We start from the raw sequence: 24,878 nt of genomic DNA, 5'->3' as shown, positions 1-24,878 counted from the left end.
TTGGGGAAAGGAGGAACAGGAGGAGCAGTGCCAGAACTCTGTAAAATGACCTCCAGCAAGCCACTAACATCCATGTGTCTGCTCTGTCAGAAACAGACTCCATGAAGGTGGTATGAGGGCCCAACATCCACAAGTAGGTGTCGTACTTACAGCCCAACACCATGCAGAGCGATTGGCATTTGCCAGAGAACACCAAGATTAGCAGATTCGACATTGGTGCCCTGTGCTCTTCACATAGAATCAAGAGAATCACAGAATGGTAGAGTTGGAAGCGACCCCTGGGTCATCTGGTCCAACCCCCTGCTCAAAGCAGGATTCACTAAATCATCCCAGACAGATGTCTGTCCAGCCTCTGTTTGAAGACTTCCATTGAAGGAGAAATCGCCACCTCTCGTGGCAGCCTGTTCCACTCATTGATCACCCTCACTGTCAAAAAGTGTTTTCTAATATCTAATCTGTGTCTCCTCCCATTCAGTTTCATCCCATTGCTTGTAGTCTTTTCTTGTGCAAATGAGAATAAAGATGATCCTTTTACAATGTGACAGCCCTTGAGATATATGTAGACAGCTATTAATTCTCCTCTCAGTCTTCTTTTTTGCAAGCTAAACATTCCCAAATCCTGTAACCGTTCCTCATAGGAAATGGTTTGCAGACCGGTCACCATTCTGGATGCTGTTCTCTGAACTTGCTCCAGTTTGTTGATGTCTTTTTTAAAATCTGGTGCCCAAAACTGGACACAGTATTCCGTAAGTTGCTGCCCACAGCTCGTTTATTTATATCTTTTTGAATCCTCTCTCTCTTCTATATAGTATTAGCTATCCCTCCTAGCTTTGTGTCATCAGCAAAATTAATCAGTGTACCCTCAATTCCTTCATCTAAATCATTGATAAAGATGTTGAACAATACCAGGCCCAGAACAGAGGCCTGTGGTACTCCACTTGAGACATTCTTCTAACTGGATGTGCAGCTATTTATGACTAATCTTTGGGTCCAATCACTAAGCCGGTTATGAATCCACCTGACAGTTGCCTTGTCCATTCCTTACTTAGTCATTTTTTCAATAAGGATTGTGTGAGATAGTTTGTCAAATGCTTTGCTGAAGTCAAGTTATACTATACAGCAATTCCCTGATCCACCCAATCAGTGATTCTGTCATAGAAGGAAATTAAGTTAGTCTGACATGACTTATTAGTTACAAACCCATGCTGACTCTGGTTAATCACTTCATTCTTATCCAGGTACATACATACATGTTGTTTAATAATTTGTGTAAAGATCTTTCCCGGTGTAGACGTCTGACTCACTGGCCTATAGTTCCCTGGGTCCACCTTCTTCCCCTTTTTGAAGATAGGAACAACATTTGCTCGTCTCCAGTCTTCTGGGACTTCTCCTTATCTCCAAGAATTTTCAAATATTATGGAGAGCGATTCAAAAATTTCTTCTGCTATCTCCTTCAGTACTCTGGGGTGTAATTCATCTGGACCTGGAGACTTAAATTCATTTATGTTAGCTAAGTATTCCCTCACTATCTTTCTGTTTATAGATAGCCTGGATTCTTCTATTCCTTTAAAAGGACAGTGAAGACCAGTTGATGTTGCATTTCTTTTCTGCTAGAAAACAGACGCAAAATAGGAATTTAAAAGTTCAGCCTTCTCAACATCCTTTCTTACCATTTCATCATTTTCATCTTGTAAGAATTCTATAGCATCTTTGACTTTTCTTTTGGCATATCCCCAAAATCCTTTTTTTATTGCTTTTGACGTCTCTTGCAAGCCTTAATTCATTGTTAGCTTTAGATAATCTGATGCGTCCCCTGCAGGTTCTGCAGACAGCAATATATTCTTCTTTAGATATGTCTCCCTCTTTCCATTTGATAAACATTTTTTTCTTCCTTTTTAGCACATGTTTAAGTTCTGTGTTCATCCATCCTGGTTTCCTTAAATGCTATATTCTTCCCTTTTTTCGGAATTGTTAACAATTGTGCTTTGAGAATCTCATTTTTCAAAATTTCCCATCCTTCTTGGACATTTTTGTCCTTAAGGACATCCAGCCATTGGATCCCTCCGATTCTCTTTCTGAGTCCCTTTAAATCTGCCTTTCTGAAATCTAACCTTTTGGATAGAATATCAGGCTTAATGTGCGCTGCTGGACCAGATACAATTACTAGCAAATGAAAAGTTTAACCATTTATTTTCCCAAATAGACATAATATCAAAATAGGTTTCATGCAGCACGGTCTGTCTAGACATTTTGCTTTAAAACATGAAAAAAATTATAATGCATTTAGAATTACCCCTATCGAACATATACCCAGTGATCACCCCGACAGAATTGGACAACTAAATCGTAAAGAAGTGTTCTGGATCTATAGATTGAATACTCTGAAACCTAACGGACTCAACGAAATTACCGAAGTTTTTTTATAAGTGAAATTTTTAAGTGCATATTTTTCTTCTACCAATTTTTTTGGACATATTCTGACTGAATGTCTTTCATATTTTTCTTTCTTTTTAGTAGAGCGTTCTCATTAAAATAAGGATTTATCAGTACAAGGTAATCCTGTAGGGACTTTTATTATCTACTATATCCCTCATTTACTTCCTTTGAAAATATAGTTAATACTAAATGTATCTTCGATTTCTGGGTGCGATCCCGTTCTTATGTAGTAGTTTCTGCACATCGTCTCTGGGAGTCCTTTCTCTCTGCGGTGCACCACGAACCATTTTGATGTTTCTAGAGACTTAATCTCATAGAATAATTTTTCCTCACACATATATTAATATAATTTTTATTCATTTCATACATTTTTTAATAAATAAGTTTTTTTAATAAATGTGATTTTATAACATATTTTTATATATTCTAATATTCTTAATTAAATACATTTTTTAATGGATTTTTTTTCTCTCTCAGAGATATATCCTCCTTTCCCAAACGAAATCTTCCCCAGCCTAGTGGTAGTGACTCTCGTCCATGACACTTTTTGTCGGCAGTTCGTTTCACCTCCCATGTAATCTTTTTTCGGTATGGGGAAGTTGTGTCCCTTTTTTCTTCTTTTCTTTTTCCTTTTAAAACACACTGTAACATGAATACAAAAAGGTTAAAATGAGAACTAATAAGAATAATTGTAAATGCATTTTTAGCGCACTATTAACCCTTGATCTTTGACACTTGTCCCTCTATCACATGTTTCTTTGGCGCCTAAATTCAAACACTGTATGTATTTAATCAGAGAAGGTTGTATGTGTTCACTACATGTCATCCCCTGAGGAAGAAGTGGTTCACACTTTGAAACGCGTTGGGAAAATAAATGGTTAAACTTTTCATTTGCTAGTAATTGTATCTGGTCCAGCAACGCACATTTAGCCTGATATTCTATCCAAAAGGAGTTATATTGGTGGTCACGGAGTGGACCCTCGGGCGTGCAGCAAGCTGACATTGGTCTATATGCTTATATCTTTCCTGGAAAGGGTGAGTAGATTCTATCAGTCTTTTTTCCAGTTTCCACCCAGATAAGACCCTATTGCGCTCTTTCTTTTTCCTTAGTTTTTTCACTGAAATCTAACCTTGAATTTTGAGTCTTAACATGTCTTCCTCCTTTAGTTATCCAAAATTCTATAATAGCATGGTCGTTAACTCATAGGGTCCCAGCCACTCTTACCTCCTCAACCATTTCCTCCCTGTTTATAAGGATTAGATCCAAGGTAGCAGATCCCCTTGTTTTCTCCCCTACCTTTTGGAAGATAAAGTGGTCAGCAAGAGAGAATAAGAATTTGCTTGACCTATTAGTTTTGCCTGAGAGAGAATTCCAACAAATGTCTGCATAGTTGAAATCTCCCATGACTACAATGTCATACTTTTTGGAGAACTTGGCCATTTGATGCATAAAGAGTTCATCCATATCTTCAGCTTGCACAGGCGGCCTGTAGTAAATGCCTACAATGGTGTCCTTTCCGTTGTTCTCTCTTGTTCACTTTTTTAACATACAATGCGACACTTCCTCCTCGTTTATGAAGTCTGTTTCTTGCAAATAAGTTGTATCCTTCTAGCCTTGTATTCCAATCATGTGTATTGTCCCACCAAGTTTCAGTGATTCCAATGACATCATATTTCTTTTCCTGTGTTAGTAGTTCCAATTCTCCTTGTTTGTTTCCCATGCTTTGTGCATTAGTATAGAAACATTTTAGTTTGTAATTGGTTTCTCTTTCTCCAATTTTTTTATTAATCAGATTCTTTTGTCTTTGTTCTTCCTTTCCACTGCTAATACCAGAGATCTCAATAGCATTTGTCAGGTGTATGGCTTTTTCTGGCCTTTTGCTTCCCTTCCCACGTTGTTCTAGTTTAAAGCTCTCCTGATGAGTGTAGCAAGGTGACTTCCAAATACTTGTTTTCCAGTCTTTGTAAGGTGCACCACATCTCTAGCAAGCAGTCCATCATATAGGTAATTCACTCCGTGATCCAGAAATCCAAATCCTTGCTGACTGCACTATCGATGTAGCCAGTTGTTCACCTGCAGAATCTTATTCCAGCTCCTTGTTCCATGGCCATCCACTGGGAGGATGGAAGAGAAGACCACCTGCGCTCACAGTTCTTTCACTTTCTTACCTAAGTTTTCAAAGTCACTGCAGATCGTTTCTCCAGGTCCTTTCTTGCGGTGTCATTTGTCCCCACTTGTATTAGCAGGAATGGGTAGTCATCTGTAGGTCTGAAGAGTCCTAATATTCTGTCAAACACATCTTTAATTTTTGCACCTGGAAGACAGCACATTTCTCTTGAGGTTATATCTGGTCTGCAGATAGAGGCCTCTGTTCCTCTCAACAGGGAATCCCCCATGACCACAACTCTCGGTTTCTTCACAAAATTTTTCTTTCTCCATCCAGGAGGATTCTGAAGGCGTACAAGGTTGTTCTTTGTGGGAAAGTCTTTTCTTGATGTATTTCTTCATCATTCTCCTGCATGAGAGCCTGGTACTGGTTCCATAGCAGTATCGGTGCTGACTGCCTCCCGATCCTCCTGCTTCTCTGGGTCACATGCTTCCATTCCTCTGTTTCTTCAGGTGCACTTCGAATTTCTGTAACATGAAGAGATAATTCTGCTCTGTCTAAGAACTCTTCACCTCCTTAATGATCTTCAATGCAGCTAACCTCTCTTTTAGATTTTGCAACTTTTCCTCCAAGCTTGCATTTCTGGCATGTCACGTTTGGCTTTTCCACTGGTAAGACTGTGAACATGTAGCAAGAAATGCAGCTCAACAAATGGCTCCTGTCCTCTTCCATGTAATTATTGTTAATGATATACGAAAGCGGTGAAAAACGTACCCGGCGCGCGGTTTACCGATATCCTCCTTCTAGCTTCAACGGCCAAAATCCAGTGTTCTTTGAGCTCGCGGAGACTCTGCACTTATCCCAGAATGCACTGGGAATATGCAAATTGTCTCCTCAGGACTCCTTCACAAATGAGAGCAGGTTCACACTGAGCAAATGACAGACATGAGTCATGACTAACGAGTGTGGAGAATGCTGTTCTGCCTGTAACATCCTCCAGTATGACCAGTTCGGCTGTTGGTCAGTAATGGTGTGGGGAAGCATTTCTTTGGAGGGTCACACAGCCCTCCATGTACTAGTCAGATGTACCCTTACTCCCAATATGTACCAGGATGTGATCCTTAGACCCATTGTGAGAAAATATGCAGGTACAATGGGCCCTGGGTTTCTACTGATGCATGTGGCTGAAGTGTGTCAGCAGTTCCTGCAAGATGAAGGCACTGATGCTATGGACTGGCAAAACCGTTCTCCAGACCTGAATCCGATTGAGCACATCAGGGACATCATGTCTCATTCCATAAACCAACGCCACATTGCACCACACACTATCCAGTTGACTGATGCTTTAATCCAGTTCTGGGAGATCTGTTATGAGCTCATTTTCTGCTCCTCCAGTTGAGAGTTCTCCTTCCGTTCTCCCTCTGGAGGTGACAGGAGGTAGCGAAGTTGGTTAAAGTGGTAGTGATCTGCCACCTGATGAGAAGGATAACGATTGGATCTCTGGAGTATCAGACTGGATATAAGACAGCCGACGCCCTATCCTGCTGCTGGTGATTCAGTCTGCTTCTCAGGTCTTGGACTTCAGCTCTCTTCCAGTCTTCTTAAGTTAAGTTTGTTTTTTGCTAATGTTCACACTTGCACTTGCACTTGTTGGTCAATTCAGTTTCTTGTGTGGTCAGCTTGCCCCTGCTGGGGCTGTGCTGAACTTCCACTCCTATTTATCTGTATTTGTCAATTTGCCTTTTTGTCCCTTATTAGATTGGCCTCTTTTTTGCTCTGTTTCAGAATATGTCAGAGTGCTGATATAGTGGGAGAAGTCTAGTGACTTCAGGGTTAATTTTGCTATCAGACGTGTTGGACATTATTTTTGGTAGGGTTTTTTGGCAGATTGTGGCTTTCCTTTCCTGTCCTTTCTAGTTAGTCGGGCCCCATCGTTTGCTCAGTCTATTTTCCTGCCTGTGTTTTCATCTTGCTTCACCGTCAATACATGTGTGGGGGCTGTCTTTTCCTTTGGGGTCTGCTCTGGGGCAGTTAGTTTTCCCTTTTCTTGCTTTAGGTTTATGTAATCCTCCGGCGGTGACGAGGCGTCTAGGAACAACGTAGGAACGCTCCACTGCTACTGTTAGTTGTGTGGTTAAGATCAAGGATCTGCAATCTGCATAGTGATCAACCTCTCTGGTTTTCTGGGACTTAGCTTTTTGTTGTTCTTCCTCGGTGACTCATTCATAACAGAGATCCCTCAGGAGAACATCTGCCGCCTCAACATGTTAGGCGTCGGATTTCTGAGTCTGCACAACAGGAATCCAGAGCCGTACATCCGGCGGTCTCCCATTCCCCTCGGACCACTCGGGGACCTGCACAGCAATCTCGGCGATCCAGGCGTTCTGCTCAGACCTGCTCTCTGGGTCTGGATGTTGCTGACACCTCTGGTCCAGCAATGGTAGCGCAACCTACTTTGCAGGGAATCGCTCCAGAGGCTAAGTCCTCTCGCAGTGCTACTGGGCATGCCCGCAAGATGACCTCTCAGTGGAGAGCAGGGGTCACGTGATCAGGTCCTGTCACGGATCTGATTGGTCCTTCTCAAGGGACTGGAAGGTCCCGGAAGCCCATGGCTATAAAAAGCCCGCATGGCGGCTCGGCCATGCGCTAGTGTAGTCTTATCTGCTATGTATGTATGGTGACGGATGCATGTGTATGGTGACTGACTCATTGGAAACCCCTACCCTCTGATAATACGAATGTGGACAGAGTGTCTGTTCTAGTCAGTGCCAGGTAGTGGCAAGCTATGCGCCACTGTGCTCACCGCGCCTATCACTAGTGTCCGACGGTGTCCGGTTCCTCGGCACCGTCGTTAGCGGCTGTAGTTACCGCCGCGCTGCGCTCTGCAGCACCTGTTGGCGTTCACAGCTGCAACGCCACACGCCGGCTGGCCCTGTGAAGTGAACAGGCCCAGCGCCTATTCCTAATTTACTCTAGGGTGTCTCCGTGCCTTAAACAGAGCCGCTCCTAGCACCTCGGGTGACGCTAACCCAAGCGCAGTACTCCGCCTCCTGGCGAGTCTGCCATTATCCAGCAGCGGTCTTTACATCTACCGCACGGCGAAAGCACCTATTATTTATTTTTGGTGCGTTCCGCTGTCCCTAACACAACAGGACCATTACCAGGAGTATTTCATTCAGTGATATCTAGAATGTGCACTTTTAGGGTTCCCTTTATTTTTTTGAGCAGCGTATTGTGACAGGGTCACTGGTGTCGTACATGAGAGGAGATATGTGTCACACAGATTGCTGTCCTGTGTGATGTGAAAGCCATAAGGGTTTTCTCCAGCATGATATGTGCTGAGAGCAATCCAGTGGCTATATGGTCATGGCTTTCATGGTGGGTAGGTCAGATGGGCGGAATGCCTACCCACCATATCTCCACCTACAGGGGGTGAGTGGAGGGGAATTAAATGTCCAGACAGCCTTTTTTTTTCTCGGTGTATGAACTGTTTATCATCATTTGAGCCGGACAGGCTGTTTTTCTGTTACTGTTTTGTTTTTTTTTGGTTTATGAGGCAATAAACCACTGAGAGTCTTAACCACCCGTGTGCCTTAGTATATACCTCGAGGAGCAGGTAAGCCTGCCAACCCCTCACAGTATATATACTGTATATATATACACATATATACTTGCACACTCACATATATATATATATATACACACACACACGCTAGATTGTATGTAACCCGTCCTCATGTGCAGCAGCCAGGAATCAATGGGGCTCTAATCATAACTAATAATAATCCCACAGCCCTCCACCTGCAGAGCCGCACACTATATACACAGGTCAGACCCCAGCGACCAGCAACGGGGGAGAACGTGTGTATTCAGGGGGGAAACATGGAGAACGGAACAGCACAGAGATGGTAAAGAGCATTTATTATATGGGGAGGAAAAATGGCCGAGTGTGACCAGCGGCTAATCCTGAGAAAGAATAACGGGGCTCCAGCACCTACCTCCACCTGCAGAGCCGCACTCCACATATATGGCTGCTCTGTGCGCACAGGACCTGGGATGAGGTCACAGGAGGGGAGGAATCAGGGGTCACATGATCAGGGCCTCAGTGTATGCAGGACTCTGCTGTGCTGGTTGTCATGGTGCTGGATGAGGGGAAGTTTATGTGTGGGGTCAGGAGGGGTTTACAGGGGGGATGTAGCAGAGCCGTGTGTGTACGAGGTGTACGGCGCGGAGCCGTGTGTGTACAAGGTGTACGGAGCTGTGTGTGTACAAGGTGTACGGACCGGAGCCATGTGTACGAGGTGTACTGAGAGGAGCCGTGTATGTACGAGATGTACGGAGCGGAGCCGTGTGTGTACAAGGTGTATAGAGAGGAGCCTTGTATGTATGAGGTGTACAGAGCGGAGCCGCGTGTGTGTACGAGGTGTACAGAGCGGAGCCGCGTGTGTACAAGGTGTACGGAGCGGAGCCGCGTGTGTACGAGGTGTACGGAGCAGAGCCATGTGTGTACGAGGAGTATGGAGAGGAGCCGTGTGTGTACGAGGTGCACAGAGCGGAGCCGTGTGTGTATGATCTATATGGAGCAGAGCCGCAGTTATTCGAGGTGTACGGAGCGGAGCTGTGTGTGTACGAGGGGTACAGAGCAGAGCCGTGTGTGTACGAGGTGTACGGAGCAGAGTCATGTGTGAACAAGGTGTATGGAGCGGAGCCGCATGTGTACGAGGTGTACAGAGCAGAGCCATGTGTGAACAAGGTGTATGGAGCGGAGCCTTGTGTGTACGAGGTGTACGGAGCAGATCCGTGTGTGTACGAGGTGTACGGAGCGGAGCTGTGTGTGTACCAGGTGTACGGAGCAGAGCCGTGTGTCTACGAGGTGTACGGAGCAGAGCCATGTGTGTACGAGGTGTATGGAGCGGAGCCGCTTGTGTACGAGGTGTACGGAGCGGATCCGCGTGTGTACGAGGTGTACGGAGCGAAGCTGTGTGTGTACGAGGTGTATGGAGAGGAGCCGTGTGTGTACGAGGTGTACGGAGCAGAGCCGTGTGTGTACGAGGTGTACGGAGTGGAGCCGTGAGTGTACGAGGTGTACGGAGCGGAGCCATGTGTTTACGAGGTGTACGGAGCGGAGCCGTGTGTGTACGAGGTGTACGGAGCGGAGCCGTGTGTGTACGAGGTGTACGGAGCGGAGCCGCGTGTGTACGAGGTGTACGGAGCGGAGCCGCATGTGTACAATGTGGGTTTGTAAGGTGACAGATTAATAACACAGCTGACTGTACCTGTGTCCTTCTGGTGGTTTTGCCCCATGCTGTAGTGTTTAGGAGGGCCTTGACTGGTGCTGGAATGTAATCCTGCTTTCAGTCGAAGTCTGTGGAGTTTCATCGTTACATCAATGACATCTTAATGATCTGGACTGAGTCTGAACAAGAACTTCTAAATTTCCATGACAAATTCAACTAATTTCATCCAACCATAAACTTCACATTAGACCACTCAAAAACAAAAATCAACTTCCTAGACACCACCATAAAAATCCAAAATGGTTCATTCCAAACAGCAGTGTATCGAAAACCAATTGACAGTCCCACATACATCAAATGGGACAGCTTCCATCCTAAACACATTAAAAAGTCCATTGTCTACAGCCAGGCCCTCAGATATAACCATATCTGTTCCAGTTCCAAGGACAGGGATGAACTCCTAACCCAGCTCAAAATGTCATTTTTAAATCAAGGTTACAATCCCACCTCCATTGATGATCAGATCGTTAGGGCTACAAGAATCCCTAGAAGTCAAGTACTTCAATACAGAAAAAAAAGAGGAAAATCATCGTGTACCTCTGGTAGTGACCTACAACCCACAGCTTGAAATACTGAGAAAAATGGCTAAGAATCTTCACCATATCCTACACAAGGATGACCGGGTAAAAACACTATTCAAAGACCCCCCCCCTTGCTATGTTACAGACAACCTCCCAATCTAAGAAACATCATTATTCGAAGTTCAATGCCCTCAGATTCACCAAGAAGACCATATCCTTGCAATGGGAGAAGATGCAAAACCTGCATTCATATAGAGACCAAAGACAAAATCCAAATTCCCAACACACAGCAGGACTATAAGATCCCCATGAAATTCACATGTTCCTCTTCCAATGTGGTGTATTTAACTCTATGCAATATATGTCCTGTGGGTGGCCTCTATGTTGGAGAAACAGGACAGAGACTGAGAGCAAGGATGAGGTCTCATTGCCATACAATTACAGACAAAAAACCCCATTTACCTGTGGCTAAACATTTCTGTGATCCGGGACACAACATAGGCAATATGAAAGTTGTCATTTTAAAAGGCAATTTTAAATCACAGAAACATCAGAGGGTGTGGGAATACAAATTCATTACAATCTTTGATTCTATTCACACAGGACTCAATTTGTCAGAAGGTTTTATGGCCCATTACCATATCTGAGTTATTTCCTCCAAGTAGCCCTTTGATCTCACAGAACTTTCACACCACTGATGTAATCTTACCCAATCAAGGATTCTCTCTTCAAGCTCATTGTTATTGAAATGTCCATGTATCACACCAGCATGTGCTTTAAACTGTATATAAATAAAGTTTCTTCAAATACTTTGCTATATCAGCCTGATGTAAGCAGTCCCGAAAGCTTGCTTTGTAACATCATTCACTATTATTTGTTAGCCATTAAAAGGTATCATACCCATAAGATTCCTATTTTGTTTCTCTCACTGAGAGCACTTTATACACAAGAGGTTGGTACACAAAATGAGAATGCTGGGTCTGGGGGAAAATATGTGTAAATAGGTAAGTAACTGGCTTAGTGATAGAAAGCAGAGGGTGTGTAATGGTTATGCGTGACTGGACACACCGCCTACAGCAGGGCGAATTTATAGGACACACGCAACCCTGGATACCCCGTCTCCAGTAAGGCGAATTTAAATAATAAGACGTGCAGCCGTATACACCGCTTCCAGCAGGCGAATTTCAGAAATACACGTAAAACCGGATACACCGCCTCCAGCAGGGTGAATTTAAATAATAAGGGGAAACAATTACAATGGTGGGCCCTGCAATAGGGAGCGGGGATGTGGAGACCTCCTGCACTCCCCTGAGTCAGTGTCACTACACTCCTACCGATCCCTAGGCCGGTTCCGCACCGGGCGCCGCTCAGGATACCTTTAAACCCTAGCTCGCCCTGCGCCTACCCCTTTCTAGTGAAATGGCCGGTGCAGAGACTAATCCCACCACTGCACTGAAACAACAAAAAGGAAAGGCACAAACAGGGAACACCACTTAGCTTTACTCTGTTGCACTTGCTCCTGGCAACAGAGTCCACCATCAGAATGCAGCTCTCCTGCTGAAACGCTGCCACCAAGCTCTGTCAGGGCTGCAAGGAAATCCCCTCTGACTCCTTCCACACCAGGGCTCTGACCGTGCTGCAAGGAGCTCTCTCCAGCTCCTTCCTCCACCAGGGATGGTTGGAAATGAATACTATCACCAACGCTGATTGCAACACCTGTGACTCTTTTATAGCAGAGCCAGCAATCACACCTGCATTATAAACATGTGCACTTAACTAAAGAAACAGAGGGCAATGACGCTCACCACCACCGGGGGGCAAATTTAGAACAAAAGACACCACAGTGCAATAATCCTAATGGCCACCGGGGGCAAAAACCAAACCTAAGCACAGAAAAAAAAAGGTTACCTGTGCTTTATCTCAGTCCTGATCCAGCATGGATCATGACAGGGTGGTTATACATGGTATATTTTCTAACTGGGTCGCTGTGACCAGTGGGGTACCGCAGGTGTCATGTTGGGAGCTATTCTCTTCAACATATTTATTAACGATCTGGTAGAAGGTTTACACAGTAAAATATCGATATTTGCAGATGATACAAAACTATGTAAAGCAGTCAATACAAGAGAAGATAGTATTCTGCTACAGATGGATCTGGATAAATTTTGCAAATTTATTAAAAAAAAATGAAATATCATATGGTCATAAGTATTCAGACCCTTTGCTCAGACACTCATTTAAGTCACATGCTGTCCATTTCCTTGTGATCCTCCTTGAGATGGTTCTACTAATTCACAGGAGTCCAGCTGTATTTAATTAAACTGATAGGACTTGGTTTGTAAGGCTATGTGCCCACGTAGCGTTTTAAACTGGACACTCAAAACCGGACTCCTTCCCAGAAAACGCACGTTATTTCCGCGCGATTTTACCGCGATTATGTTCGCGTTTTTGCCGCGATTTTCGTGTGCGAAATTGAAGCACTTTCCAAGCGATTTGAAGCATCGCTTGGAAAGTGATTGACAGGTTGGTCACACTCGTCAAACATAGTGCTTGACAAGTGTGAGCAGCTTTTTACTATTGAGGCCGCCTATGCAGCATCAATAGTAAAAGATAAAATGTTAAAAATGATAAAAAAATAAAAAAATCGGGGTATATTTACCTTCCGAAGTCCCGCGCAGTCTCAGCGACGCTCCCCTTCCCAGCGATGCCTTGCGAGACCTGTGATGACGTTGGTCTTGCGTTGCTATAGTGATCTCACGAGACCGCTAGAGTAACGCGAGACTATGTCATCACAGGTCTCGCAAGGCATTACTGGGAACGCTGTGGCCCAGGACGGCTGCTCGTGACGCCAGAAGGTAAATATACCCCGATTTTTTATTTTTTATTCTTTTTTTTTTTACAGCAGTATGGTACCCAGGGCCTTGAGGACAGTCTCCTCTCCTCCACACCGTGGGTACCATCCGCACATGAGAAGCTTAACTTTGCGCATGGTGGGCATAGCCACATGCGGGAAGTAAGCGGTTCTCATGCATTCCTATGGGTGCAGATTCCGCACAAAAGAAGGAGCATGCTGCGTTTTTTTCCGTGATGCGATTCCGCCGCGGAAAAAAGCGCAGCATTAGCACAGCATGTGCGGAATGCCATAGGAATGCATGGGGGGCGTTCTGTACGAGTTGTTTAAACGTTTTCGCAGCATTTTCGCGCCGAAAATCGCTGCAAAAACGCTTAAAAATCGCATCGTGGGCACACAGCCTAAAGGTAAGAGCAGACCGATGGCACAACTCTCAAATTGTGGTGCACAAGTAGGATCCCCAATCCGTGACAAATCTTAATATAAACTTGGCACACACACGTGGAATCCAATGCAAATAGTGATTTAATAAGGTACAGTACATACAAATGACGTTTCGGTCTGTATGACCTTCATCAATGTACTAAAAATAAAAGTGTATATAAGTATCAAATAAATCAAGCATATATACAGGTTGTACAACACATGGTTAAGTCAGGACAGAGAGTATGATTAACATGATTCATATACAGAAACCATTATGGCTATTCGCTTAATGCATGAAATAAATCAAATATATGCAAAGGTTGTACAACACACCTTCAAAGGGTAAGATATACCAGACATCTCTAATTTCTACCTTTATGATAGGCGTCCACTTTATGTTTACGCTGTTAATGGCGACTATATTGTAATTACAGCAAACGGGCCCCAAGCCGTTCCCTTATATTAACTACGGCATGTTGGCATTGCATATACTTTTCCTCACCACCCATATAATGGTATTCACCTATCATGACGTCACCACCTCTTTCTTTTCCATAGAATTCTCCTTTTATTGCCCTGACAATAGGAACCACAGTGTTTTCTTAGGGGTATGTGCCTCTCTCATTAACCGTTTCTTGCACTTTGGATTGTTGTGACTCTGTGTCTAATATAGTATGCTACTAGCTATAATGCTGCACAAGTTTTTTGCATATATACCATGGAAACCATATTTGATACCCAGACTTTATTATGTCTTGTACAACCTTTGCATATATTTATTTCATACATTAAGGGAATAGCCATAATGATTTCTGTATATGAATCATGTTAATCATACTCTCTGTCCTGACTTAACCAAGTGTTGTATAACCTGTATATATGCTTGATTTATTTGATACTTATATACGCTTTTATTTTTAGTACATTGATGAAGGTCATACAGACCGAAACGTCATTTGTATGTACTGTACCTTATTAAATCACTATTTGCATTGGATTCCACGTGTGTGTGCCAAGTTTATATTAAGATTTGATTTGTAAAGGCACACACCAGTCTATATAAGAGCTCACAGCTCACAGTGCGTGTCAGCCAAAATGACAGAATCATGAGGTCAAAGAAACTGGCCAAGGAGCTCAGAGACAATTGTGGCAAGGCACAGATCTGGCCAAGGTTACAAAAGAATTTCTGTAGTACTCAAGGTTCCTAAGGGCACAGTGGCCTCCATAATCCTTAAAAGGAAGAAGTTTGGGACCACCAGAAGTCTTCCTAGACCTGGCCGTGCAGCCAAACTGAGCAATTGTGGGAGAAGAGCCTTGGTGAGGGAGGTAAAGAAGAACCAGAAGATCACTATGGCTGAGCTCCACAGATGCAGTAGGGAAATGAGAGAAAGTTCCAGAAAGTCAAATATCACTGCAGCCTTCCACCAGTCGGGCCTTTATTGCAGAGTAGCCAGACGGAAGTCTCTCCTCAGTGCAAGACATATGAAAGCCCACATAGAGTTTGCTAAAAAAAACACATGAAAGACTCCCAGACTATGAGAAATAAGATTCTCTGGTGTGATAAGATGAAGATAGAACTTTTTGGTGATAATTCTAAGCGGTATGGGTGGAGAAAACCAAGCACTGCTCATCACCTGCCCAATACAATCCCAAGAGTGAAACATGATGGTGGCAGCATCATACTATGGGGGTATTTTTCTGCAGCAGGGACAGGACAACTGGTTACAATTGAAGGAAACATGAATGCGGCCAAGCACAGAGATATCCTGGATGAAAACCTCTTCCAGAGTGCTCTGGACCTCAGACTTGGCCGAAGGTTCCTCTTCCAACAAGACAATGACCATAAGCACAAATCTAAAATAACAAAGGAACCTCTTCAGAAAAACTCTGACCATCCTTGACTGGCCCAGCCACAGCCCTGACCTAAACCCAATTGAGCATCTCTGGAGAGACCTGAAAATGGCTGTCCACCAATGTTCACCATCCAACCTGACGGAACTGGAGAGGATCTGCAAGGAAGAATGGCAGGGGATCCCCAAATCCAGGTGTGAAAAACTTGTTGCATCATTCCCAAGAAGACTCATGGCTGTACTTGCCCAAAAGGGAGCTTCTACTCAATACTGAGCAAAGGGTCTGAATACTTATGACCAAGAGTGTACATTAATGAGAAAATAATGAACCTTTTTGAAATTACCAAATGGCTGCAATGAAAGAAAGAGTGAAAAATTTTAAGGGGTCTGAATACTTTCCGTACCCACTGTAGAAGAGGGTTCTTTACTGTTAGGGCAGTGAGAATCTGAAATTCCTTGCCTGAGGAGGTGGTGATGGCAAACTCAGTCGAGGGGTTCAAGAGAGGCCTGGATGTCTTCCTGGAGCGTAACAATATTGTATCTTACAGTTATTAGGTTCTTTAGAAGGATGTAGATCTGGGGATTTATTCTGATGGAATATAGGCTGAACTGGATGGACAAATGCCTTTTATGAGCCTTGCTAAGTATGTTTCTATGTTACAATAGTGGAAGGAAAAAGCAGCACTCACCAAATAGCAAAAAACTCTACTTATATTTCTGAATCCATAAATCAAAATACATCTTCATAGGGGAGAGTAGCAAAGTGTATGACAGACGACAGCCATTTTGCATCCATTGACTCTCTCTCTGTATAGTCCTGCGTGTTGGTATCAGTGCTCTCATTAGTTAAGGAGCAAAACTGAGCAAAATATACCAAGCACGAGAAGGATTATGTTAGATGGAGGACACCCATCCTATATAAAGTAGAATGAAAAGAAGTTCTGGAATACCAGGTAATCATCTCCCCTGCAGCTAACAATAAGCCTCCTACTTTATACATTGTGCATCAATGCACCCTCACAAAGTCATCACAATATAAGAAATGCCAGGAGAGCAGATCCTATACAAGTAATATTTTCCTGTACCAGTATTTGAACCTTTTAGACTGAAATGATGGACATGTCTAAACTAGTCTGACCTCGAGTCCTTGTTACTCCTGAGATAATCCTAATGGGGTCTTCTTGACAATGAGAAGTGGCTACATGATAATGGTATACTGATATGTGTAACTTTTTATTAGAGTACATGGATCTATAGCTGCCCCCTAGTCTGGCTCAGTGGTGTAAGATGATCAATACAACATCTACCATATTTTTCAGACTATAAGATGCACCAGACCATAAGACATACCCCAAACTTTTAGAAGGAAAATAGGGGAAAAAATTAAAATGGGGGTCCGTCTTACAGTCCAGATTCAGCTTACCGGGGGGAGGATTGGCAGCGCTGGTGGAGCGTGGTCACAGGGGGTGTTCGGTGGTCCGGTGATGATATGACTCCCATCCCAGATTAGTGCGGCAGGTTCAGGCAGTGCTTGTGGTGCGGGGGGGCTCCTTCGACATTTTCTGTAAGCCCGGAGCCTCGGCACATCCATTGCTGTGATGCGCTGAACTCTAGCGGTGTGGCTGTTTCAAGATGCACAATAAGGCCATCTTGCGGCCAGGGGTCTCCATGGAGTCCATCAGGATAACGTTGTCCTGATGGAAGTAAGCAGTGAGCCCCCTCCCTGCGCGATGCCCCGCGATGTCGCTGTCACTACAGACAGCGGCATCAGAGGGGTTAAATGCCCACGACTGATGTTAGCACCGATCGTGGGCGTTGCTAAGGATGTCAGCTGTCACATACAGCTGACACCCGATCGCTGCGGTGCTCAGCGTAATCTTAATTTACCATACTTACTGCATTGCCTAATCCCCAACTCCCTCGATCTTCTGCAACAAAAATAAAATAATAAACCAACATAAATACTCCCTGTCCGCCGTAATCCATTTAATAAAGAGTGTCCCACAACGATCTCACATGTAGAAGAGATGTGACTGCTCTACCAGGCCTCCTGTCATACACTTACAGGAGATAATCACTCCTGCAGTGCATCACTGAGAGTTCCCCGGAATTCATGCTCTCAGTTTACGGCTCCGCTGCATAAGAATTTTCTCTTGCAGCGGTGCCGCAAGTGACAGCACGAACTCCGGTGAACTCGGTGGCGGATCGATACACTGTGGGAGGATTACCTCCTGTCAGTGTATCACCGGAGGCCCTATAGAACAGTCGCCTCTCCCGAAGTGACTGTTCTACACGTGAGATCATTGTGGGACACGCGTTATTAAATGGACTACGGCAGAAAGGTAAGTATATGTTGGTTTATTTATTTTTTTGCAGGAGATGAGGGCGTCAGGGATTAGGTGTTTGGTGAGTATGAATATTTATTTTCTTTGTTTTACAATTCAACACAGTCGCCAGGAGATGAGACTACTGTCCCATCATCGGTTCATGCTGTCACTGTGATATGTGACAGCAGGCATAGCCAGATGGGAGTAGTAGTCCCATTAGACAATGCCTAGCTACACACACAGACACCTGCAGACAGACACACACACACCCATGACCCGCACGCAGATGTGCATACACCAGCACACACACACACACACATACACCCACAGACATGCACATATTCTCCACTCACAGTCTCCGCCCACACACATTTTCCGCCTTCCTTTCTGCAGCGTTTTTGGCATGCAACTCCGCAGCAAATCCGCAAACCGTTTTACACCTGCGGTTTTGCTGCGGATGTGACTGACTCAATGGAAGTCAATCGGTGTAGAAACGCTGCAGAGTCGCAAAAAGATTTGATATGCTGTTGAAAATAAAATGCTTCGAATCCGCTCTGAATTTTCCGCAGCATGTGCACACCAATTCTGGATTCCCATTGATTAACATTGCTTGGGCAATACATTGTGGATTTGGTGCAATTAAGATTGCTTGGGCAATACATTGCGGATTTGGTGCAATTCTGCGAGGAAATAACACTGCTGATCCGCAAAAAATTTTGCAACATGTGCACATAGCCTTAGTGCATAAAATGGCCAACACGTGTACTCAATAGCCATGAGCCATGACAAGGCAATTCTTGTTGCTGGGAACCTGCCTAATGTAAATTCTCTATTAGGCTGAAGTTAAGGACTGATGTTCTTTATCTGGGAGAGGGCCAATATCTGGTGTCGAATAGTATGCCTAATAACTTTAGGCGTTGGGTTGCGTAAGACAGGATTTTTCCCTGTCGATAAGCCACCCAAACCGGGACAGGGTGTCGATGACCACTGATATATTTTTCTGAGCCTGAGTGAAGGATGGTGCCTTGACGAGAATATCGTTGAGATACGGGACAAGCACTATGCCTTTGATTCTTAAAGTGGCTACCAGCGCCGCCATAACTTTTGTAAATACCCTGGGGTCTGTTGCCAGTCCAAATGGTAGGGCCACAAATTGAAAATGATCCTGCTGGGTAGCAAAGCGCAGGAACTTATGGTGCCCCGAAAAAATAGGAACATGCAGGTAGGTGTCCCGAATATCTATGGAGCACAGGAATTCCTGTTCCTCCATAGAAGCAATCACCGAACGAATCCTGAAACGCCGTAGGTGAATCCACTTGTTCAGCATCTTGAGGTCTAGAATCGGCTGAACTGAGCCATCCTTTTTTGGCACCATGAACAGGTTTGAGTAAAAACCTGCGAAACGTTCCTGCTCAGGAACGGGAATGATGACTCCTGAGCTGAGGAAAGAGTTGATGGCTGCAAAAAACCCTCGGGCGAGAGAAGCGTCTCTTGGAGGCCGGGATAAGAAAAAACGGTCTCGCGGGAGCGAGTTGAAATCTATTTTGTAACATGTGGAAAACACCTCTTTTACCCAAGAGTCTTCTATCAACCCCAGCCAAATGTCTCTGAAGAAGAGAAGACGGCCCCCTAACTTGGAAAAAAAGCTGGGATCCCTGTGGACGTCAGGCTGAAAAGGATCTGCCTGGCTCCGGCCTGGCAGATTTGCTGTGGGAACTACGGGCACGCCAGGAAGGGGTGACTCAAAAGGAAACCTTTTTATCCTTAGGCGCCTGCAACCTCTGTGAACCTTGGACATAAGCGACCCTCGTCGGGGTACGACGAAAGAAACGAAAAAGTTGGGCCTTTCTTTTCAGGGGGTATCGACGAGTCTTGGACTGAGGGAGAAAGGAGCTTGTGCCCCGGTCGCATCCTTAATTATTTAGTCCAATATTGGACCAAAGAGGCGGGACCCTGAAAAGGTAGGCGAGTAAGGGATTTTTTTGAAGATAAATCAGCTTGCCAGGCTTTTAGCTAGACGGTCCGTTGGATGGCTACCACATTACTGGATGATTGAGCTGCGCAAGACGCGGCGTCCAAAGCCGCTGATACCATATACCTCCCTGCCTGTGAGATCTGGTCTGTGAGATCTGCAAGTTCTGTTGGTGGAGCCCTGGCCAAAATGCCCTGTCTGTTTGGCCCATTTTGTAACTAATGTAGACACCCAGGCTGAAGCAAAGGCCTGACATAATAAAGCAGCCGCTGCCTCAAAGGCGGATTTTGCCAAGGATTCTCCTGTCGTTAGGATCCCTAAGCGCTGCCCCACTGGCGAGCAGAAGAACTGTATTAGTAGCTAGTCTCGAAACTGGTGGATCCACCGAAGGCGAGGCTGTCCAGTTAGCAGTGAGTTCCAGAGGGAAGGGATACAGAGTCCCGAAGCGACTTCCTCTCTGACAGCACCTGGTCGGATTCTCCCTCTCCCTGGCCAGGACTTTCTCAAAATCTCTGTGAGAAGTGAAGAATTTGGAGGAGGACTTGTGCCGATTAAACGAAAAGCCTGCTCAGCGGGTTTCAATGTGGAGTCCTGAATGTTAAAAGTCTCATTGACCGCGGCAGTGAGGCCCTGGACCATATCCTTGATGTCCTGGGAATGCTCCAGTCCGTACTCTGAACCCTCCTCTTAGGATGTCTCTGATAATGCCTCACCCGATTCCGGGGCCTCTAGAGGTCCCAAAAAGACTCCTTTGGTGTGCCGGAAGTCACTGGAGTCTGAAGTAGCAATTTGTCAAGTACTGTTACCACGGTCTGTGACACCTTGGTAAGGTCGGCCTCGGATTTAGACAAGGAGGAAGCCCACCTTATTGTCCCCGAAGGCAAAAGATGACTCCTGGGCGGCATGCAAGGCAGCTGTCAGGGTCCTGATAGCGCCGGCGTACAGCCTCCACTAAGCAGGGACTCACCCGCACCGTAGGGACCCCTGGGGACAAGAACAGCTGGAAAATAAAGATGCACGGGACCTGAATGTAGAAGTTTAGAAAGCAGGCACAGGACCTATGGTCATGTGAACGGTCATGTGACTGCAAGGGGGCGGGGCTTAGCGTCCTGCTTTCAAAGAAGGAACAAAATTCAGAGTCAGGCAAAGCAGAGGTCAAGCACAATACAGACAAGCGAGGTACAGGAGGGATAAACAGACGGAAGGTCAGACAAAGCCAAAGGTCATACACAAGATATCAATACAGTACCAGGGATGAGACAGGACAGTCAGGGCCAAGCAGAGATAAAAAAACAAACGGACGAAGAAGGTACCAAGCAGAATCCAAAGTGATATCCAGAGAATAGACCAAGTCATACACAGAGAATCAAGCAACCAGAACACAGCACTAACACACTCAGGGGTCACCACACAATGCCAAGGGCGAAATTATAACTGACGGGGGATGGGAGCTTCCTGAGGTTATAAGAAGCCTCCCCAGAACCAATGAGAGGCCACCATAATAGGTCCCAGGTGTGCAGGTGAGAGTCTGCACTGAGATCAGAACATTAACCCCAGAAGTGCCGGTCACCCAGCACTAGTATCATGACAGTACCCCCCTCTCAACAGGGGGCCTCTGGACCCCCAGGCTTGCCCGGGTACCTAGCATGGAAAGCCAGAACCAGACGATCCGCATGCATCAACCGGGCTGGCACCCAGGACCTGTCCTCCGCCCATACCCCTTCCAATGGACTAGGTACTGTACTGACCGCCGTACCAACCTAGAATCTACGATGTGACCAATCTCATATTCCACATGTCCCTCAACCGAAACCAGAGGAGCAGCGGACTCGGATTCTCCCCGAACTGCTTCAAACGGCTTCAGTAGAGATCTATGGAAGACGTTAGGGATCTTGAAAGAGGGTGGAAGGCACAGCCTGTACGCTACTGGGTTGATTTTTCCCCACAATCTTGTACGGGCCAATGAATTTGGGGCCCAACTTGGCTGACGGAATCTTTAACTTAATGTTTTGCGTGGAAAGCCAAACTTTCTCTCCCACCTGAAACATGAGACCAGGTGTTCGTTTCCTGTCCGCGAAAAACTTATACCTGCCTTGAGACCTAGATATACGCCGCTGGACTTCTGCCCATGTATCTTTTAACCGCTGAACAGAGTCCTCAGCCCCAGGGCACCCCGAATCCAGACGAGAAAACTCACCAAAATGAGGACTGAACCCATAGTTGATCAAGAAAGGGGACATACCAGTGGATTGACTCACCCGACTATTGAAGGCAAATTCAGCAGTATATCACACCAGTCATTCTGTCTATCAGAAGTCAGACATCTGAGGATCTGTTCCAGAGACTGATTAGTGCGTTCCGTCTGACCATTACTCTCAGGATGGTATGCAGACGAAAAGGACAGAGATATCCCTAATTTTTTGCAGAAAGCATTCCAAAACTTAGCCACAAACTGCACACCACGATCAGACACCACATTCAGGGGTACCCCATGCAAGCGGACCACATGCTGCACAAACAATCTGGATAAGATCTCAGCAGAAGGTAATGCGGACAGGGGTACAAAATGAGCCTGCTTAGAAAATCTGTCCACCACTACCCATACCACCGTATTACCCCTGGAAGAGGGAAGATTGGTAATAAAATCCATGGACAGATGGGTCCACGGTCTTTCGGGAACTTCCAAGGGCATCAGCTCCCCCGCCGGCCGGCTATGGGAGCTTTTAGAACGAGCGCAGACCCCACAACCAGAAATTAATTTCTTTATATCAGAACCCAGAGTAGGCCACCAGAAGTTCCTAGCCACCGCCAGTCGCGTGGCTGATATACCAGGGTGAGCACACAACTTGGATTCGTGGAACTCTTGCAAGAGTTTAAGGCGAAGTTGCTCTGGGACAAACAACTTGCCCCCTGGCTTGGCCGCAGGAGCCAGCGACTGGGCCCCCTCAATTTCCCGTTACAATTCAGACGAGATCCCTGCTAACACCACCCCAGGGTGAAGAATGGAGGACGGTGGCTCAGGGACAGACACAGGGTGAAAACTACGAGATAAGGCGTCAGCCTTGACATTCTTTGACCCTGGATGGAATGTAATAGTAAACTGGAAACAAGAAAAAAAAAAGTGACCAACGGGCCTGTCTGGGCGTTAATCTTTTAGCAGACTCGATGTAAGACAAATTTTTTTGATCAGTGATCACGGTAACCGGGTGACTGGCCCCCTCCAAAAAGTGCCTCCATTCCTCAAACGCCAACTTGACCGCAAGAAGCTCTCTATTGCCTACATCATAATTTCTTTCAGCAGCAGAGAACTTCCTGGAAAAGAAGGCACATGGCCTGAGTTTGGTTAGAGTGGCAGGCCCCTGGGACAACACCGCCCCCACCCCACCTCGGAGGCGTCCACCTCCACCACAAATGGCTTGGAAGGATCTGGCTGTACCAAGACAGGAGCAGACATAAAACATTTTTTCAGCGTCGCAAAGGCCTCTTTTGTGAGCGAGGACCAATTTCTCACATCCGCACCTTTGCATGTTAGATCCGTGAGAGGTTTGGCCACTTGCGAAAACCCCCAGATAAATTTGCGGTAATAATTGGCGAACCCCAAGAAGCGCTGAAGACCCTTAAGATCTCGGGGTTGCACCCAATCCGCAATGGCCTGCACCTTCTTGGGGTCCCTGCGAAAACCCTCACCGGATACAATTAACCCCAAAAAAGACAATTCTTGCACACAGAATACACATTTCTCCAATTTGGCATACAGATTATTTTCTCTCAGTCTTTGGAGAACAGTTCGAACATGTTCCGAATGAGAGTGCTTGTCGGGGGAGTATATCAAAATATCATCTAAATAGATAACGACAAAACGACCAATGAGATCCGAGAATACCACATTGATGAAATTCTAAAATATGGCGGGGGCGTTGGTAAGACCAAATGGCATGACTAAATTTTCAAATAGTCCCTCAGTCGTGAGGACCGCGGTTTTCCATTCATCCCCCTCTCGGACCATTATCAAATTATATGCCCCCCAACGATCCAGTTTAGAAAACCACTTTGCCCCTGATAGTTGGTTACATAAATCGGGAATCAACGGAATGGGGTACGTATTCAATACAGTAATCTGATTAAGCTCCCGGAAGTCGAGACAGGGACGTAACCCGCTATCTTTTTTCTTTACAAAAAAGAAACCTGCCGCCACAGGTGAGACTGAAGGACGTATGTGTCCTTTGCGCAGACTTTCAGCAATGTACTCCTTAATAGCCAAGCGCTCAGGACCGGACAAATTAAACAGACGGGCTTTAGGTAATTTAGCCCTCGGGACCAGCTCAATAGCGCAGTCAAAGGGTCTATCTGGCGTCAACGTCTCGGCCTCGCTTTCGGAGAATACATCTTCGAAGTCCTTCAGGCATTCCGGAATACCTTCCAGCTCGACAGATGATACAGACACAGATTTAACAGGTTCAACCAGCAGTGCGGATTTATCACATAACTCAAAATCATTAAACCCCCATTGAACAATCTCCCTCGTTTTCCAGTTAGTAACTGGGTTATGGCGTTGTAACCAGGGCATGCCCAACACCAACCCTGCAGGTAGATTGTCCAGCACAAAACAACTTAGGTTTTCCACAAGTAGCGCCCACTCTGAGCGAAAACAAGTCAGACATACAGAGAATTCACCCCTTAGTGAGGGGAGAGGAGTCAATGGCCATCACCTTGATCGGAACCTTGAGCCTAACTGTCCCATCTTGCAGTGTGTGACCAATTGGGAGTCAATGAGATTAATCGATGACCCGCAGTCCACGAAGGCTGTAGAGGAAAAAGAACTACCGTCCACAAACAGTTCCACAGGCAGTAACACTTTAGAAAACGAGGAAAAGGGTACCTGAGGGTCTGAGCAGTCTCCCCGTTGACTACCCAGACCTAGTCGTTTCCCGCCGACCGGGTTTGAAGACGGGCAATCAGGACACTTCCTTTTCCAATGTCCCGTTTTACCGCAGTAAAAGCATAACTGCTTGTCCTTCCGGTGTTTCCTCTCCGTATCCTTCAGGAAGAGGGCGCCTACATCCATGAGCTCAGGGGCAGTCTCTTTTCCA

General features: G+C 45.5%; 1 protein-coding gene across 1 annotated transcript in view; it reads right to left on the bottom strand.

Moving 5' to 3' along the window:
- LOC141055951 (uncharacterized) overlaps nucleotides 1–24,878 on the bottom strand; it is a 192,458-nt gene that overhangs the window by 133,210 nt on the left and 34,370 nt on the right. Inside the window, 1 exon segment of the mRNA XM_073552648.1 lies at nucleotides 18,931–19,355. Within this exon segment, the coding sequence (XP_073408749.1) occupies nucleotides 18,931–19,355 (425 nt within the window).

Source organism: Dendrobates tinctorius, unplaced genomic scaffold (genome assembly GCF_039654945.1).
Source record: "Dendrobates tinctorius isolate UK_male_01 unplaced genomic scaffold, ASM3965494v1 ptg000192l, whole genome shotgun sequence".
Taxonomy (NCBI): domain Eukaryota; kingdom Metazoa; phylum Chordata; class Amphibia; order Anura; family Dendrobatidae; genus Dendrobates; species Dendrobates tinctorius.
This window is presented reverse-complemented; position numbering and strand designations above follow the sequence as displayed.